The 18,692-nt window shown below is 39.8% G+C and overlaps 1 protein-coding gene across 9 annotated transcripts in view; it reads right to left on the bottom strand.

The window, feature by feature from the left end:
• The window catches only part of ENOX1 (ecto-NOX disulfide-thiol exchanger 1), a 619,238-nt gene that overhangs the window by 177,044 nt on the left and 423,502 nt on the right, over window positions 1-18,692 (bottom strand). For all 9 annotated transcript variants that reach the window (XM_037741175.1, XM_037741173.1, XM_017536114.2 and 6 more), the window contains one exon: window positions 998-1,171. In XM_037741175.1, coding sequence (XP_037597103.1) covers window positions 998-1,171 — 174 coding nt within the window. The remainder of the gene's footprint in view (window positions 1-997; window positions 1,172-18,692) is intronic.

The raw sequence follows: 18,692 nt of genomic DNA, 5'->3' as shown, positions 1-18,692 counted from the left end.
GCTTGTCCATAAACAAAGATAAAGCAAATGTCTGCATAATTTCATTTCTCCTTTATACTACAGAAGCCCAGAAAAGGGAGGGAAAAAACTTCCCAAAGTACAAAACATGATGAAATGACAACATGATGAAAAACCTCAGCGTGTTATCTGCTTTGTCTCATTTCCAGATAAAGGAGCAGCAAAGCAGAATACAGCAAGCATAACCTAAAAAAGCACGCACAATACCTACTCGGCTGTGAAACACCGGGCCTGAAAAAAACACTTTGTTATTATTCACATTTAAATGAGCAAACTATTAAATTTTGGGGAGGCTGTATAAAAAGATAAAATGTACACTCTTACAACATTTTACCTAGTTTATATGTAGATTACTAAAGCAATCTCCTGAAAAGTCCACTTCAAAAAGGCAACACTGATTAACGTGAAGAAAAAAAAAAAAAAAAGTCCTAGCTTTTTAAGCCCATAAGCTTAGTATCTGAGGCAAAATTAAAAAATAAAATTCTGGCCCATTTACTTCATCAAATGTATGTTTCCTTCAAGCAAATGCAATTTGGTCCAGAAACTCTGAGATGCAGGCTTCCCTCTCCCCAGCCCCTAAATTGCTAACTGTCAAATTAATTCAATTTTCCATCTAGCAAAACACATTTCAGAGGTTTTCTCCCACATTTGTGAAGATGGATGGAAGTGTTCACATGTTTCACACTGTGTTCTCTAGCAAACACTAGACTTCACTGCATGCAAAAAGTCTTAACACCGGATACACATCCCCAGATCCCACGTACTGGCTTTATAGTGTGGATTCAGCTTCTGGACAGATACGTGGCCACATCCCTGTATATGTATTCTAATCGAGAGACAAAGGCCTTCTGTGGAATGGATCCCCATTCTGTGCATTTACGTGTGAGGAGCATCTGAAAATGACTGCAATGCCATTCTTAAATTTAAAAGGAAAAAAATTTTAAATGATGAGCAAATATTTCTCATAGGTGTTACTTACTTGGATTTTGAGGAAAAAGAGTACAGCTTTTGCAGTGGATTATTTCTTTGACAACAGCCACTTCTGTTGGTGGTGGGGGAGGTACCAGTCCAAGGCCTGGTATCATTGGGTTAATGGGGGTGATTCCAGTCATCATGTTGAGGCTTGGATCAAAGCCTGGGACACAGATTGAGTCTGTAAAGTATACAAGATAACATTTTGACTAGAGATTAAATCCATTTCTGCTGTTGTATTTGCCATTTTCCTGTGAGGACGATTTGATTATATGCTTTCTATTTTTCAGGAATTTCTCCTGGCATAAGATACAGTATTATAGAAAGCTATACCAGAAGGGTTAAGAGAAAAAAAAGGAAAAGATGAACCTTAAGCCACATGAAAAGGAAATTATATTACTTAAAATATTAACATGGCAGAAAGAGCACAGCATATTAAGGTGTAAAAACTATGCACCATGAAGCTTCGCTATTACTGCAAATGCAATTTTCTCTTTCTTAACGTTGGTGTATTGTTTATACTGCCTTATGACCCAGAATATGGGAAGAATATCATTTAACATTGAAGTGCCCTGGGAATCTAATTGTCAACGTGGTTTCATCAAACGAGCCTTCTTACCCAAGCGACCTAGATTTAGAAAAGTTCAATTTATATGTGCATACTTTATAATGATGTATTCAGGTCCCACCTAACCTATTTCCCCCGGAATTTAAAAAAAAAAAAAAAAAAAAAGCAAAACAAAGTGATTACAATTATTATGGCTGGGTTCGCTACATGCAGGTATAAAATTAGCTATGTTCATTTCTGGATTCTATTGGATAATTGCACTTTCTTCCTATAATTTAGTCAACAAATAATTGACCTACCCTTTTGAAATCTTTATGCCCTGTATTAAAACACACACACACACACACACACACACACACACACACACGAAAATAGAAAGTGTGCAAAATGAATGAGTTTTCCAGCATAAACATTGACTTTTAAAAAATCTGATAATGAAACAAGTGATTTCAAAGGTGACATAGAAACTAATAAGTGAGATCTTTCTAACAGCAGGGACTATGAAAGTACTGTTCTGAGTAGCTACAAGGGGATCCCGCTTATGAGGGTTTTCCCATTGGCAAAAAACAGTCTCACGGGTGGCGTGCAAATGTTCCCAGGTAGACAGGCCAGGAGAGATCATGGTGCTCTCCTCTTCCCTGCAAGAATGAAACTTCCTTCTTGTCTCATCCTCTCCTATATTTTTCTCCCTCATCTTACGTCGTCACTTCCATTCTTCCTTCCTGCCAGCTGAGCCTCCCGCAGGCCCCTTTTGGTTCTCCTGTAAGCTTGTGGCTCAGGCCTCTGCATGGCCTCACTCTTTGCTTAACTGTGCTGAAAGGCTGAAGGAGCCCAGAAGCAGATGAAAGGATAACCACACCCTTTGTTTACTAAGAAGCGCCATAGGATACAGAAGGTCTAGAAAAAGGTTTCTTTTCTGGAAAAAGGTTTACAGAACCTGACAGCTACTTTGGACATTTCCACTCCTCCTCTGGGCTGAAAAGAATAAACAGTGTGATTCTGATCTATAACCCCAAGAGGACTGCTGTCCCATTTATTAAAAACTGCATTGAAGTTGACAGTGTACTAGCCTGACTTCAGTAAAAGGAGGGTGTTTTGGTTGTTTTTTTAAAAAGAACCCTAAATATAAATGTCAAATAAGCATTTTCTTTCAAAGTAGTCACCCTGGCATTCTAGGTACTTCCTCTACAGCTATGGCTCTCAGTTTCTTCATCTGCATTATGGGACTGTTTGACCGGATTATCTCTTAGAGTGCTAGCATTCCAAGACTCCGGGATTCCATGCTGATGGTGCTCGGAACAAACTGACATACAAAACACATAAAGGTTTACAAGTGGCAGGGATGACTCTGCTTATTCTCTCAATTGTCAGAAAGTTTCACAAGTATTATTTCCATTTTACAGAAAAGAAAGTAAGGCCTAAAGCACTTAAATAAAACTTCTAACATTCCAAATCAAACAAATGACAGAGTCATAATGAGGGCCCAGGTCTTTGTCTTGGTATTTAAACACATATTAAATGTGACATTTCAAAGTTTCCATCTAGAATGACCCAACCTGATTATTCACCTAATACTAGCCACTACTTCTTAAAATTTACTTTACCCTTAAAAAAATCAAGATGGGTCCTGATCCAGATGCTAATTCTAAAGGAAAAGTTCCAGAACAGAATGGTTTTCAACATCATCATCATTAAAATAACATATTGGCCTCCAAGGTGACCACATTAGGAAAAGAAATATTGGCAATGGGAATATTGGCATGCTTGTGCTTTTATTTAATCTCATTCCGTACATAGGCTTCATCTGTTTCTTTCCTGGCCTGGCCCTCACTATTATTTGCCAACACGGGATGATTTAAGGCTGAAACCACTCAGGACTGCAAACCCTGAAATGAGAGCCCTGTGAATTATAATCAGCAGATGTTTCCCACAAATGAGAAGAGAAACCAGTGGTTGCATTCTCTTTAGTTGTAACAGACGTCTGTGTTCTTTCTGAAGGCTAAATAAATAAATGTCCAGAAATGGTGACAGAAGATACCACTCTTGTAGAAAATATTTTAATATACAGCAAGAGTTCCTTTGCTTTTTCTGAGACATCAGTGTGAGGAGACTATGAGGTTTAATGAAGTCTGCACGGCAAGTGCAGTTGCTTGAAAAGAGCTTAGAAAGGAATTAACACAAAAATTATGTTGGACCTCAAAGGATCGGAGATTCAGTATTTGAGAGGAGAAAGGAAGGAAGCATTAGAGTTTAAGAAAAAAAAAGAACCCATTACTTTTTGACAATATATGTAAAGATGTAAATTGTTTTCTCAAACAGCAAAGGAGAATAGGATGTACTCACTCATTAAAGCAAACGCACAAACTGAAAATCCAGGAAGACACAAACACAGGATGACAAAGGTGAGAAGGCAGCGCAGCCCTAAGAGTCAGCTCCAGGCCCTGTTAGGAAAAGCTGCCCTACAAGCTTCAGAGATAATGAGGTATAATTCTACTCAGCAAATAAGAGAACTGTTTAAATCACGGCAAGAAAGAATCCAATTAAGTGTACAGTAGAACTTTATTATCAAAACTGTACTCAAACGAGAAGAACGAAGGGTTATTCATCTCAGACCATGGCCCTGTCTGGCTTCTCTCTGTGTTGCCTGCTCTAAGCAGAGTGTCCACAGCCAAGGCTCAGCAAAGGTTTCCTTTTGGTTCTCTGTTCCCAATTGGATGAGACAAAAACCAAAACAAAAATCCTGTTTACTGATTCACAGGCCAGTGTTTTGTCAATTGGATGAGCATTTTTCAGAAGGCAGGTTGGGGCTTTATGTTTAGGATTTTAGAGGCATGGCAGTTGAATTAATTAAAGCACTCATTCAGCTGAATTAAAGTGTTCATTCAGTATTTCCTGGGCACATATGACTGCCAGGATCCGGAGTTACAGAGGTGACAGTAGGAAGTTCCCCACTTGAGTTTGAGGAGAGGATAAAGGATGGGAACCAAACTCCGCAAAAGAGTTAGGACACATGAGCTGAGGCTCAGAGGACACAGAGAGAGCCTGGTAGTCCTGGGGAATTCCAAACAACTTTTCATGGCTGTCTCATGGTGTACATTTGGCAGTGTGGCCACAGTGTCTGGAGATACTGCAGGAATCAGATCAGATCAGAGGGACCCTGCTATTCAAGCTGGTGAGTTTCAACTTTGCTCTTCCTGGAACTTATCCCCTCAAAGTCAGAGATGCACCCTGCCAGGCCAGGGCCTGGGTGCCTAGGCCACCCTTCCTCACTCCTTCTCTTTGTCTGCTGCCCCCTAGCCATGGCTTGCTCCTTTTCTGCCCTTTCTAGTCAATGCCTCAGTTTAGAGTCTCATATATGAGATGAGAACTAGATTTCATTTGAAAGAAAGGTGGTTGAGGCCTTTTGCCAGGCAAGGCTAGGCATACTAACTAGGTTAGGTGTGGGCAGGGAAAACAGACAGAGAGAAGTTCTCAGTACCAGGAATAAGTCTGGCCTGGAAGAAAAAACGAGGCGGTAATCAGGCTAAATGGCTGCATTACAGGTGTAGTCCTGGGCTGAGGGTATCCTGACAAAGTGGTTGAACACAGAGATTATTAGCAGCAGATAAAACACATGTCCAGCAAGGCGGCTGCCCAGAGGACTCTGTCTATGTGTCACAGGGCATGCACCCCCTGGTCCAGGCTTCAGATCCAGCCCAGGGGAACTAGAGTTTGCATCAACTCATGAAGTCATAGTTGTGAAATACTAGGCCAACTGGCAGGTTACTTAAGCCAGGATTCAGGTAGGAGAAGCAAGACGGGATCCAGACACCAGAATAGAAGCCTGGGGTTTGGGGAAAGAGATAGACCCCTCAGTTATCAGACATAGAACACAGGTCACAGCCTGACCAGCATAAAGCCTGCTTGGATGCTGAGTCTTAGAATGCAGGGCTCCATAGCCCCCTTCCTCCTGCCTGATGCCAGACGGACCCTCAAGTGCAGGGAGAGGCTGAGTGTGTGGCGCCAGGTCCCAGGACTTATGCAGGACAGAGAGACAGGCTGGAGGGCTCTAACAAACATGCAGTCACTCTGCTTCTTCTTCCAAAATTACCGGCGTAAAATTATTGACCTATCATCACTCTGCTGCAGAGAAGCCACGTGATACATGAGGGCATTCTGCTTAGCAGGAGTTTCCAATGGAAAGACTTTTTCAGAATAGCCTGCTATTGCAATGGACAAGTCTTGCTGTTCTATAATATCATTAAATTTGTGAACTATTAAGCTAATGCTTTTTTTCATTCCATGCTTTCCTTTTTTCAAACATTCTTAAACTGTTCTGTGCACAACAGAGGAAAAGTGAACATTTTTAAAAAGGTGATCTGAAAGTCACGGGATCTGGCACAGCTGGATGACCTAAGGCTGACTGGCTTTTTAATCTTTCTAAGCCTCATTTATAATATCTGTAAAATAAAGTGAATAATATTTACTTTTTAATGTTCTTGTGAGGATTAAATGGGATTAGTAAAACAAAACCAAAGTGTTTAGCATAATGTACAGCACATGGCAAATATTCAATAAATGGTAGCAGTTACACACAGCATTGATAAACATATTAATGTATAGAATATTTACATAACCTTATATAAATATGTTATTAACATAGAATACACACAATTATAACGATGATGAAAAAGTCTTTCGTCTGACAAACATTTGAGTGCCTACTAGGTGTCGAATGTTTTGCTAGGTACTCTGCATTCAAGGACATTGCAATGTCCTTCCTTCACAGATGTGGAAAGCTAGTGACTGAAACAACTTAGCAGAAAATACCAATACAGTAATGACACCGATTTTGGGACATTTAAATAAAGGGTGCTACGAAAACACTATAAAGGGGACATCTAAACCAGTCTGGGATGGGGGAATAAGGGTTGACTTGTGTCCCCCCAAAAGGTATGTTAAAGTCCTAATCCCCCATACCTGTGAATGCGACCTTATTTAGAAATAGGGTGTTTACAGATGTAATCAAGATACGATGAGGTCATACTGGATTAGGATAGGCACAATCTAATATCACTGGTGTCCTTATAAGACGAGGCAAAAAGACACAGACACAGTGAGAATGCCATGTGATGACTGAAGAGATGCATCTGCAAGTCAAGGATCACTCAAGATAGCCGGCAAACACCAGAAGCGACGAGAAAGACATGAAATAGATCTTCCTGAATCCTTCAGCCAGAACGAGGCTCTGCCAACACCTTAATTTCAGACTTTTGGCCTCCAGAACTGCAACATGATATATTCCCATTGTTTTAAGTCACCCAGTTGTGGTACTTTGATACAACAGCCCTACCTAGAAAACAAATGGGGTTAGAGGTTGGGGGGAGGTGCTGGGGGAGTGTCAGGGAAGGAATCCTGGAGGGGCGACAGTGACCGGGTTCTTGAAAAGGATAACTTCTGTATATGCAATGGGCATGTAAAAAGGTATCCTCCAAATATACCTATTGGGATCATAAATACGAAGATATGTCTAAATATTCTCCTGGGAGAAATGTTCAAAACCAGTCCTCTGCAAGCAGAATAGCTCTTAGGTTTTTCCTTTGTTAAATAAACAAACTCTGAAGATGGCTACATATTTGTTAAGAAAAAATTAACCACATAGACGATATTAACATAATAGAATACTTTATGAGTAATGCCTACAAGCTGGATCTTTAAAAAAGTGAAATTGAAAATGCTTTTATAATCTTGCCAGGGAGTTTCAAAGGCAGCGAGGTATGTTTTCCATTTAAACTCAAGATGTATATCCAGAGTGAGCTCCTGGTGCCCTGCTGTGCACACTTTATAAACAAAGACCTCATTGCATCAATAAAACCCTCTGTCTCCTTTGACCAGGATGCAATGCTGGCAGAACTGAGGAATGCAGCCGTCAACAGCTATTCTAAGTATTGTTGACTTGGGTTAGGAGATTTGTGTCCACGTTTGAAAATATAACATGACATGAAGCAAAGAGAATTTCAAAACTCCTGACCAAAGCTGGCATGGAGAAAAACTGACTGCTCAAAGAACTGCATTAGATCTTTCCAGCAACCTGTGCATGGGGCATGCACTTGAAAAGCAAGTGTGTTTTGAGTGAGCAGGAGGTAAGAGCTCATCAAAGGTTCTGCAAAATTCACTCACACTGCGGGCCAGGAATTCAATGGCAGCATGGTTTCTACACAGAAGCCTGGGCTGACACACTCAGAGCGAGCTGCTCTAGCTTTCTTAGACCTGCTGAAACACACTCTTGAGATACAGTGGGCCTCACAGCTGAGGCGTGAAAACCATGCTGGCATATGACAACCAGGTGTGGAGGGGTTCATTTTGACAAGGAGGCAGCAGACACTGGACCTAACCAAAGATTAGGAAATTTCAAAGCTGAAAGCAACCTGGGCATTACTTATCCTACCGTCTTGATTTAGAGGTAAGAAAATAGATGCTCAGAGAGGTGAAGGGACTTGCCCAAAGTTACATAGCTAGTTAAACAGAGAGCTGGAATCAGAATCAAGAGGTTTGCTGCTCCTTCACTGTGCACGTGAGCTCCTGTTTCTCCAGTCTGCCTGCATTTGGATGTCTCTAGTGACGTGACACTCACTAGCTCCTGACATGGCCATTCTATTTTTTAACAATTTTCACAGTGAAAAATTTATCCCTCATATGCTGACTTAGGACTTGACAACCTGTAGTAAAATCCATTGTCCTTATTCAGTACTCCTGGGTTCACACAAATACCTGACTCTTCCTCCCATTCAGCCTCTTCCCTCAGTCTTTCCATGGACTAAAAGATACCTTTTCTGAGGTCTAAAAATTCTAAAAATCCACCTTTTTCTGAGATCCAGGGTTATCCACAGAAAGAGGCCAGAAAGAAGCTGACCAACCAATTAACTGTGGCCTTAGTTCTGAATTTGTACGTATATATTTTACTAAGTTGGTTTTTTACGATTAAAAAGCAGTGGTCATGTTTACTCCTCACTTTGTAATAGGCCTGTGCTGAAAGCTTCATGTCATCTCATCACGTCATCTTTTTGGCAGTCCCATCACAAAGTTGACAAATGCTAAGTGACCTCATTCAGCTAAAACACACACGTCTTGTCTCTCTGCGGAAGGATGCTCTCATGCAACTTTGCAGTTGACATTTAGAAACTAAATGAAGGTTTTACATTTTCCATTTAATTTGCCAAAATCTGTCTTCTTAGTTCTGCTCCTGTCTTGAATTTCCCCTCCCTTGCCCTCAATAGCTATAAATGGCTAGACAACCCTCTCTTAAAGTTCCCGTCTCTTCTAATTCACCAGCAAATTTCTTCTTGCAGGATAGATTCAATCACAGAGGGCCAGAAGATCCTTCTGTAGCCGCATTTTGGAGGTGAACCATTAGCTACCTTCCTGGCAGATTCTCACTGGGGGCCTGGAACTTGGAGCTGGTACATGGAGCATGTCCTCCTCCATTTCCTCCCTCTGTCCAGGCGGTTGGTGCTTTGTTCTCACCATGGCATTGTTTCTGTTCTTTCCCCTCTCTACCTTCACCCCAGGTGTACACCAGGCTTCCTGCACCCTCAGGTTTGTGAACTCTAGCATGTGCTTATAGAAATATCTACTTAAGCAAATCTGCTTAGACTCCTTCCCCTAACACTGATTTCTTCTGAATCCTCTGTTGTTAATTTCCAGTATTAAGGGCCATTGACAGGTCTAAGGGATACACATGGGATCCCCATTACTTCCTTAGGTTGGAAGCTCATGTGTACTCAGTTATTTTCCCTGCTCCCTCCTCTCTCTCTTTTCTCCATCTTGTCTGAATGTACTCCATAGAAAACTGCTTCCAGGATCCTGGGCATCTGTGCTACTCCACCCCTCTTAGACACTTTGGGTTAAATAACTTTAGGGCTTGGTTGTTTCTTTTAATGCCACCAACTCCTCTCATTCCTGGTTTAAAACCTCTATAGGTAATCACATCTAGTCACCTGCCAAATCCTTTCAGATGCAGCCACCTTAGAAAGGATTTCTATATCATTTTCTTTTCTTGTTCCCATTGCTAATTTAGGTTCTCATTAACTCTCATCTGGAATACTACGAAAGCCTCTTTTTGTTCCCACAAACTGTAGCTTCTCTATCCCCCCGTCCTTACTCCCTCCTGTCCTTCCTCCCTCCACCTCCTCCCTACATGCCCTTCTCACACCCCTGGACATGGGATCAGCAAGCGATGCACACGGGAGAACCATGAGAACAGGCCCTAATTGGGGCCTCTAAATTACTTCTTGCAGACTTCTTTTCACATCCCTATCTCATTAGCTGATGATTAATTTTCTCTCTGTACAATGTTATGTGACTTTGTACAGCAGGACTGTTATATAATGATAGGGAGGGAGAAAAGGACTGAATTGGCCCTGGGTGTTCTCTGCTTTGTCCTAACTGACAAGCTCATGGTGCAGGAGGAGACAGTAGAGGCAAAAAAAATCATTAAATGTTGAGAAAAATTTTTGAATATTCAGTCATGCCCCTAATTATCTTCCTGAGGAGTGGGAACATTCCAAATATATGTTGAAAGACTAAATAATAAATAAAGACCAAATATACGTTGAAAGACTTTCAAATATATGTCGAAAGACTAAATAATAAATAGGTTGAAAGACTAATAGTTTGAAGTCAGGGTAATAGCCTTGTGACACCATATAGATATAAAGCCCACTATAGTCAGTAGTTATAACAGGAGAGATGGTATTTCACAGCATGTAAATGTCTTTATAGGAATCTTCCCTTTGAAACCTGCATCTTTCTGAGGGAATATGCAGGTGTTAACCTTTTGATTTTGCTTATCAAGTTTCGTTTCTGTTTACAAAGGCATGTGAGAGATAGGTAACATCTCATAAATTTTAAAAAGAATAAAGAAAAAAACATTCAATATTTAGCTTCAGAGAAAACATTCACATCATATTATTTTAAAGAATTTATGTAGGTTTCAATTTAAACTTACTGCTGGAAGGGACTGAAACAACACAGAACTGGTCTCTTTAAATAAAATCAGTATATAACTGTAGACTGGGAGAGAAAATAGAGTCTGTTTTAAAGATAAACACATCATAAATATTCCAAAAGGGAACTGCAAATTGTGTGTGGTTTGTAAATCACGGACTAATCTAATATTAATTTAATTTTTATACTAGACTATGCAGGCAAGGAGAACTGGGTGATGTTAACTATCACTTCTCTCAGGGTCCAACATTGCCCTTGGCATATAGTATCCTCTTCAACAAATATCAGTTACATGAATGAAACAAATTACAAAATTTATAGAATTTACAGAGTTCATCCTAAAGAGACAAGACAAAGTAGTATTTGGTTGTTGAATCCACAATGTTGCAGCATAAATTCATATATGATTCTAAGCAAATGACAGGTGGTATTCTATTTACCTTATTAACTAAACAGTAAGAACCATGAAGCTTTTTGTTATTCCTTTATAATTGGAAAATTATGATGATGACGACGTACATTTCACAGATAATGAGGCTAAGAGGCACAAGGAGTGAGGGTGTGCTCACAGAATAAATGGACAGAATTGGTCTTTAAATGCTTCTTAACATGGCATCTGGAGGGCAGACCTCACACTTCCCTTTCCTTCTGACTACAAGAACCCCGATCTGAGATGGAAGTAATAACGCAGAGGGGCAGTAAATACAGTCTCACCTAAATCCACACAAGGTCAGCTCATACCATTCAGCTTGGGAGTGCCTGAAAAATTCAGGACAGGAACAGGGACAGGAGAGATCGTAATCCCACGGCTCAGGGGGAATACTACAACCTAGCAGGAGTGTAAGTGAAAGGCAAGCTAACCAAAACAACTTTACAAAACAGGCAAAAATAAAACTTCACTCATCTGCTATTAAAATTTTAAATAGGAAGCATAAACCATATGCAATAAACTCAATCTTCACTTCTATATTACAGTAAATTAGTAAGGGAAAAATAGAGAAAATACAGGAACTGTAGATTCTGAGTAGAGATTAGAAATAAAAGGAAGAAGTATGGGTGAAGATGGAAGGAAAAGAAGACAGAGGGAGAGGCAGCAGCAGACAGATGGAGGGACGGTTTGAGTTCTAGTTCAAATGTAGACTAAAGGAAACTGTGCCTTGGTTCTTAATCTGCAAAATAAGAGGACTAAAAGAGTACCCTGACAGCACTGGTCTGAGGATTAGTATACAAACTAAAATATGTACAAGGCTTCAAAGACTACCTGCTACAGAGTAAGCACTCAACACATATTAGCTATCACTTTGATGAAGATCATATGTATTTGTGTGTGCAAGTATATGCATGTGTATATTACAGCGTATAGGTGCTACAATACTGCTTTTGTGTCCTTCCTTTTTTTTTTTAAGCATATCTTACTTCTCGGTGGCTTTTTAAGTTCATGTTTTATTATCTGTCCTAACTTCTTTGGGTGGAAACCAGAAGGCCTTCTAGGAAAACAACTGAGGAGAAAATGCCATATAGTTTCTCTACAAAAGAAACTTCTCCAAGGGAAATTAGAAACCTCCTCTCCCTTCTCCCCCAGGACCTACGATATGTTTCATGCTTGGAAATGAGAGTTGCAGCATTGAGAGCTGTTTCCTCTCTGCTTTCCCTGCCAGGAAGATTAGGTGTTGTACCCGACACACCAACTGCGCTCATTCGTATGTTTGGCATACCTGCTTCCCCCTTAAGCTGAGTTTTCCCTTTGTAATTCTATTTTATTCATCCAAATGAATATGTCTATTTCGAGCTTCTTCATACACACACACACACACACACACACACACACAGGCATCTTTTTAATAAATTAAAACTGAGCAGCACCAGACTTTAAAAATACCCTGCTACATCTGAGGCCCTGGCCAGATTTACTTATTTACATGTTGTTGTGCATTTTAATGTAGAAAGCACCAATGCCAACCCACACTCCCCCACAGCCTGTCATTTCTGGAAACATCCCGAGTAATTCCAGGGGTGAATTTTTCAGAGAAGTAAGCTAAAGGGGAATAATTTAACTAACAAATTGCCATTTAAACTAATTTAGCCTTTTGGGCTGAGTGCAGTGTGCTTGGAGGAGCATTCCTTAATGACTTGTTTGGATAATGTTTTTCTCCACAGTGTTGATCCCTCAACATTAGAAACTCAGAGATCTCATTTCTCTCATGAAAAACATACCCTAAAAGCAGAGACTATCACCTAGATTTTTCTTTTTCTTCCTCTCTTCTTCTTTTCCTTTTTTAGATAGAGTCTCATTCTGTCATCCAGGCTGGAGTTCAGCAGCTCCATCACAGTTCATTGCAGCCTCAACCTCCTGCGCTGGAGTGATTCTCCTACTTCAGCCTCCCAAGTAGCTGGGACCATAGGTGTGTGCCACCACACCTGGCTAATTTTTATATTTTTTGTAGAGATGGAGTTTCACCATGTTTCCCAGGGTGGTCTGGAACTCCTGGGCTCAAGTGATTCTCCCACCTCAGCCTCTCAAATGTTGGCATTACAGGCATGAGCCACTGTGCCCAGACAGATTTTTCATTTTCAATTATTTTCTGCCCAGTTATAACTTCAAGGTATATTTTTGTACTTCATTCAGGGGTCTACACTTCATTCTTACTCACAGCAACTTCTAGTTTTGAATTGTTACTATGCTTTCATGCAGTGCTATATTTTCAAAATCGTTTCTCAGTCATTTATAAAGCTGGTCCTCATTATATCGCCACAAGATTTTCCCCCTCCATAGATGAAGACGGAAGCTGAGGTTTGGAAGGCTGAAAACATCTGCTCACAGTGTCACTGGAGTCACAGGGAAACAGGCTGTGGTTCATGCTATCCTGCCTGTGATAAGAGTCTACTTGTCTGTAGTCTCCAGGGTGGCACAGAGCAGAGGGCAAGAGGCAGGATGCACAGAATTCAGGATTTAGTTGAATGTTAAGGTCAGCTTCCTCATCTCAGATGTGAGAATGCAACCTGCATACTTACTTCACATTGTTAGTATGAATGCCAAATTCTATGATTGATGTTTATGGGCCAGCAATTTACAAACAAGGAATCAATATACAAATATAAATTATAGTCAGCATTTTTTCCTATTTTTGTGGCTTCTGAGATTCCACAGTGCTGCTAAGTGCCTACCCCATCCAGAAAGAGAATTCAATATATTATTCAGTATATTACTATGTTTTAACAAGAATACAGAAGTGTGGCAGGTCAGAAGGAGAAAAAGGAGGAAGGTGGGGGGGGAGAGAGAGAGAGAGAGAGACGAGTCTATGTATGTGTGTATGTCCTCGATCCTTGTAATCCATGGTTCTCAGCAGAACTGTGCCATTCTCCACGTTAGGGTCAGCCAATTTTTATAGTTGGAAAATTGAAAAGCAGAGTGGCATATTGCCCTAGGTCCTTCTAAGATATTTGTTCATGCAACATTTATTAATTACATACAAGTTTGCTAGGCAAGACACTGGGGGCATAGAGGTAAGTCAGGGTCCCTGGCCCTAAAGTGCCTCCAGTCCATGTGCTGCAGACACATGGACACACAGCTGTGTTAAAGAGTGGCAGTTATTAGCGAGGCACACAAAGTACCTACATCATCATCCTGAAGAGAGCCTGACCATTCTCTGAATTGTAAGTGGCCTTCTACAGTGAAAGTATGTATCTAGCTAAGCCACTGTATCCCCAAAGCCAAGCACAGAGCATTTTGTAAATACACACCCAAGTCAGAGAGTGGCTACCCCATGGGTCCCAGCCACACTTTCAATAGCAGTCATTTTTCCTGCATTTATGAAAAGACATTTTGGGGGCAGAGGATTGTTGGGCATTTTATTATTTATCTTTATATTTTTACCTTTCTCCTCTTGTTAACACAGGAACGTTCCAGATCAGTAGGCCTCTTGAAAGTTGAGTCTATACCAAAAGTGCACATACTATGGAAGGCTGAGGTTATAAAGCATAAATCTGTCACAGAGACAGAGTACAAGGGCTGGCTAATCTATATTTGCTTATTGTAACTGAATAGGGAATTTATATTTGCCAGAATAGCAGAAAAGAAATATTAGCTTGGGCATTCATGCCCTTATTCAATTATTATATATTTTTTTAGTATAACAAAAACAGATCTTCACATTTTTTTCAAATACATTTAGTCAGTCAGTCAAAAGAATTTGAAAAACATATCACAAGTATTTAACTTCCTTCCATCAGCAAGTGATGGAACAGAGACACGAGGGAAGTGAATCATTTCATCATAAAGCTTTTGTTAAACAGAGCTAAGCTAAACTGAACTAAAACAGAGCAAGCTGGATGTATGAAGTGTGTATGATGAAAATTTATCCTGGGACCTTTTCTGTTCAATGTCTTTTCTTGATGTCTTGAATAAAGAATGCTATAACACACTCACTAAGTACTCACCATCAGCAAGTACTTGTGTTGAAGGCATGTTAGGTGCTAAGAACACAGAAAGGTTGAAGATGAGTGTTTAGGCTTCCTGCTTCAAGAGGGACAGGAAGTTTCAGAGTACATTAAAGTGACAAAAAGAGTAATTTATTGAAAAGCATGCTAAAATTAAAGAACTGAAACTATACCCAGAGTCACATGACTGACACAGTCACAGTAGATTGTAACAGAAAGTCAAACATGTAAGAGGTAAATCCTAATTCCAGAGAATAATGAAAGAGAAATCGGGTCTCACAAAGCATGCCTCACACTGTTTCCCTTGGCCACCATCTGTCAAGAAGTGGTACCAGGCCAGCTCTTGTTATTACCATGACAAGCAGAGAGATAAGAATTGGGAGGATCCGGGTTAGATGGACTTCTCCTAACCTCTTCCAATTGAAATCTGGGCACTTGTCCCCTGGCCTCACCCCTCCACACCTGGCTTGGCTGGTCTGCCTTGAACTGGCCTCACCTGTGACCATGCACATCCACTACCTCTTAGACAGACTTTATACCAGCCTGACCAGAAGATCTTAGCTATGATGCTTACTGCCCAGTTTTTCCTTCTGTCCCTGCTATAGTTTGAATGTGTCCCCCAACATTTCATGTATTAGAAATCTAGTGTTGCCAAGCATTAAGAGGTGAGGCTTTTCAAAGGTGACTGGGGAGGCTGTGCTCTCATGAAGGGATTAATGCTGTTCTGGTGGGGGTGGATTGGTTATTGTAGGAGTGGGATAGTTATTGTGAGAGTGAGCTCCTGATAAAAAGATAAGTTCAGCCCTCATTCTCTCTCTGTCTCACATGCTTACTTGCTTTTCTGCTTTCCACCATGGAATGATGCAATAAGAAGGCCCTCACCAGATGGCTGAGCAGATGCTGGCACCATGCCCTTGGACTTCCCAATCTCCAGAACCATGAGCCAATTAAATCTCTTTTCTTTATAAATTACCCGATCTGTGGTACTCTGTTATAGCAGCATAAATGAACTAAGATACTCCCCACCTCACATTTGTGATTGCATTGGGACTCTTTGCTGTAAATAAAATAAAACTCCTGGATATGATGCTCCCCAGCCCTCGCTTTTTTTTTNTGTTTTTGTTTTTGTTTTTTTTTTTTTAGTGAATTACCCTCTGAGTAAAAACCTAGCTTTGGGAATTCCAAATGGATTGTGGAGGAAGGTATGGCAAGGGGTAGGGTACTCATTTTAACTAAGTATTCTAGGTGCCAGGCAAGGTGCTAGGCATTTTTGCATAACTTACTTAATTTTATCTTCCAGACAACACAGGGGAAGTTAAGATATGGAGAAAACTCAAGTCAAGTGTCATCTGGAAGCAGAAGAGTCAGAACTCACACTCAGGTCAGTTCTATAGCAAAGCTTTTTCTGTCTCATCAGGGCTGTCAATTGGATGGATTATAGGGTCTGGCCAGGACACAGGACAAGATGGACCTTTCGTTGGTAAACACCAGTATAGGCATATCACAGTTTTAAGCCAGCATCTGTTCTGTTTGGTCAGTGCCCAAGACCTATCAGTTGTTAAATATTTAGGCATCATTGTTGCCCATATCAAAATGAAATGTTTGGCAAATAATAAATGTTTGACTTTTACTCTGGCAAAGAGACAGTAACAGTGACTGGAAATGTTCTCCCACCTGAAACAACTAAAAAGCCAGATAAAGTATATGAAACATGGTTTTCAGATACTGAGCATCAGGTAATCAAAGACAATGATTCATGAAAGAAGTAAAACAAAGTGAGCTGTATGATTGCCACAGCTTACTGCTAGGAGAGTTTCCAGGCTATAGCAAAGGGAAGAGGAACTCTGGAAAAGTCTGACAGTCTCCCCGAGTAAAGAAATAGTTGATAGTTTAGGATGGCAGCCTAGAGTTCACAGGGTGAAGTACCACAGAGAGGAAAATTGCACACATATGTGTGCACACAAACACATCTTTCCTTGGAGGTATAAAGAGGGTCTACCTCAAGTCTTGAGCTGAGAACTGATCAGTGTATTCATGTGATAAAACTTTACTAGGCTGAGAAAAGAACCACTCAAAAGGTTTAGAAAGAATAATCTACAGAGATTACAAAAGACTGCTCTCATCAGTTAGAGTAGAAAAGTCTCATAATTCATGAGGTTATTGGGTAGAATGCTCACACCTTTGTAGTAGGACAAAATTAGCCCCAGAAAAAAGGCTGCTCTGATGTCTCATAACAAAGCTTAAAAGCAAGCCTCAAAAGATTCAACTGCTTCCCAGTAACTTAAATGGGTCCTGAAATAAACCTCAAGGATGTAAGAATACAGAAATAGCCAGCACCTGACAAGGTAAAGTTCACAATGTCTGGCAACCAATGAAAAATTACCAGGTATGACAGGATAATTCCCAAACCTGTGAATATGTTATTTTACATGTCAAAGGAACTAAGGATACAGAAGGCATTAAGACTGTTAATTGGCTAACTCGATGACAGATTATTCTGGATTATTGATGGGGGCACAGTATAACCACAAGAGTCCTAAAAAGGGGAAAAGGGAGGCAGAAGAGAAGGTTGGAGTAATTTAATGTATGAAGAATTCAGCCCTCTGTTACCAGTTTTGAAGATAGAAGAGAGCAATAAGCCAAAAAAAAAAAAAAAAAAAAAAAAAAAAAAAAAAAAAAAAAAAAAAAATGCAGGTAACCTCTAGAAGATGGAAAAGGCAAAGAAATAGGTTCTCCTCTGGAGCCTCCAGAAAGAAATGCAGCCTGATGACATTTTGATTTTAGCCCAGTGAGATTTGCATTAGATTTCTAACTTACAGAACCACAAGATAATAAATTTGTGCTGTTTTTGAGCCTCTAAGTTTGTGGCTACTTATTATAAGAATAGAAATAAATAAATAAATAAAAATTACACAGAAGGCATACAAAGAAGCAGGAAAATGTGACCAATAATAATGAAAAAATAAAACAGCAGAACAAAAAATAAATAACACATAGATGACAGAATTAGTAGACAAAAATATTAAATAGTCATAACTGTGTTTCATGTATTGAAGAAGGCAGACTTCTAAAAGAAGATTTAACATATTAAATAGAGACATGAAAGGTTAAAAAAGACTTAATGTACTTGTAGAGATGAGAAGTACAACGTCTGAGATAAAAAGACGTACTGTATGAAATTAACAGCAGATTAGATGATTTACAAAACGGTAAACTCAAAGAACGGCAATAGAAACTATTCAAAATGAAACATGGAGAAAGAAGATAACAAAATGAACAGAGCATAAAAGGGCTGTGGGACAACTGCAAGGAGTCTAATATATTTGTAATTAAATTACTTGAAGAGGGTGGGGCAAAAACAAATATTTGAAGAAATAATGGCTGAAGATTATCCAAATTTGATAGAAACTATAAGCTCACAGATCTAAGAAACTCAAGAATAGAAGGCACAAGAAACATGAATAAAAGTATGTGAGGGCACATCATAATGAAGTTACTTAAAATCAATGATAAAGACAAACTCTTAAGAGCATCCAGGAAAAAAGACATATTACATACAGAGGAACTAAGATAAAAATAAGAGCATATTTCTTATTGGAAACAATGTAAACCAGAAGACACTAGAATAACACCTTTAAATAATTGAAATGAAAAAAGTATTTTCTTTCACTAAGTCCTATATCTAGTGAAAATACCTTTCAAAATGAAAGCA

This window comes from Cebus imitator, unplaced genomic scaffold, assembly GCF_001604975.1.
Source record: "Cebus imitator isolate Cc_AM_T3 unplaced genomic scaffold, Cebus_imitator-1.0 Scaffold96, whole genome shotgun sequence".
Taxonomy (NCBI): Eukaryota; Metazoa; Chordata; class Mammalia; order Primates; family Cebidae; genus Cebus; species Cebus imitator.
This window is presented reverse-complemented; position numbering and strand designations above follow the sequence as displayed.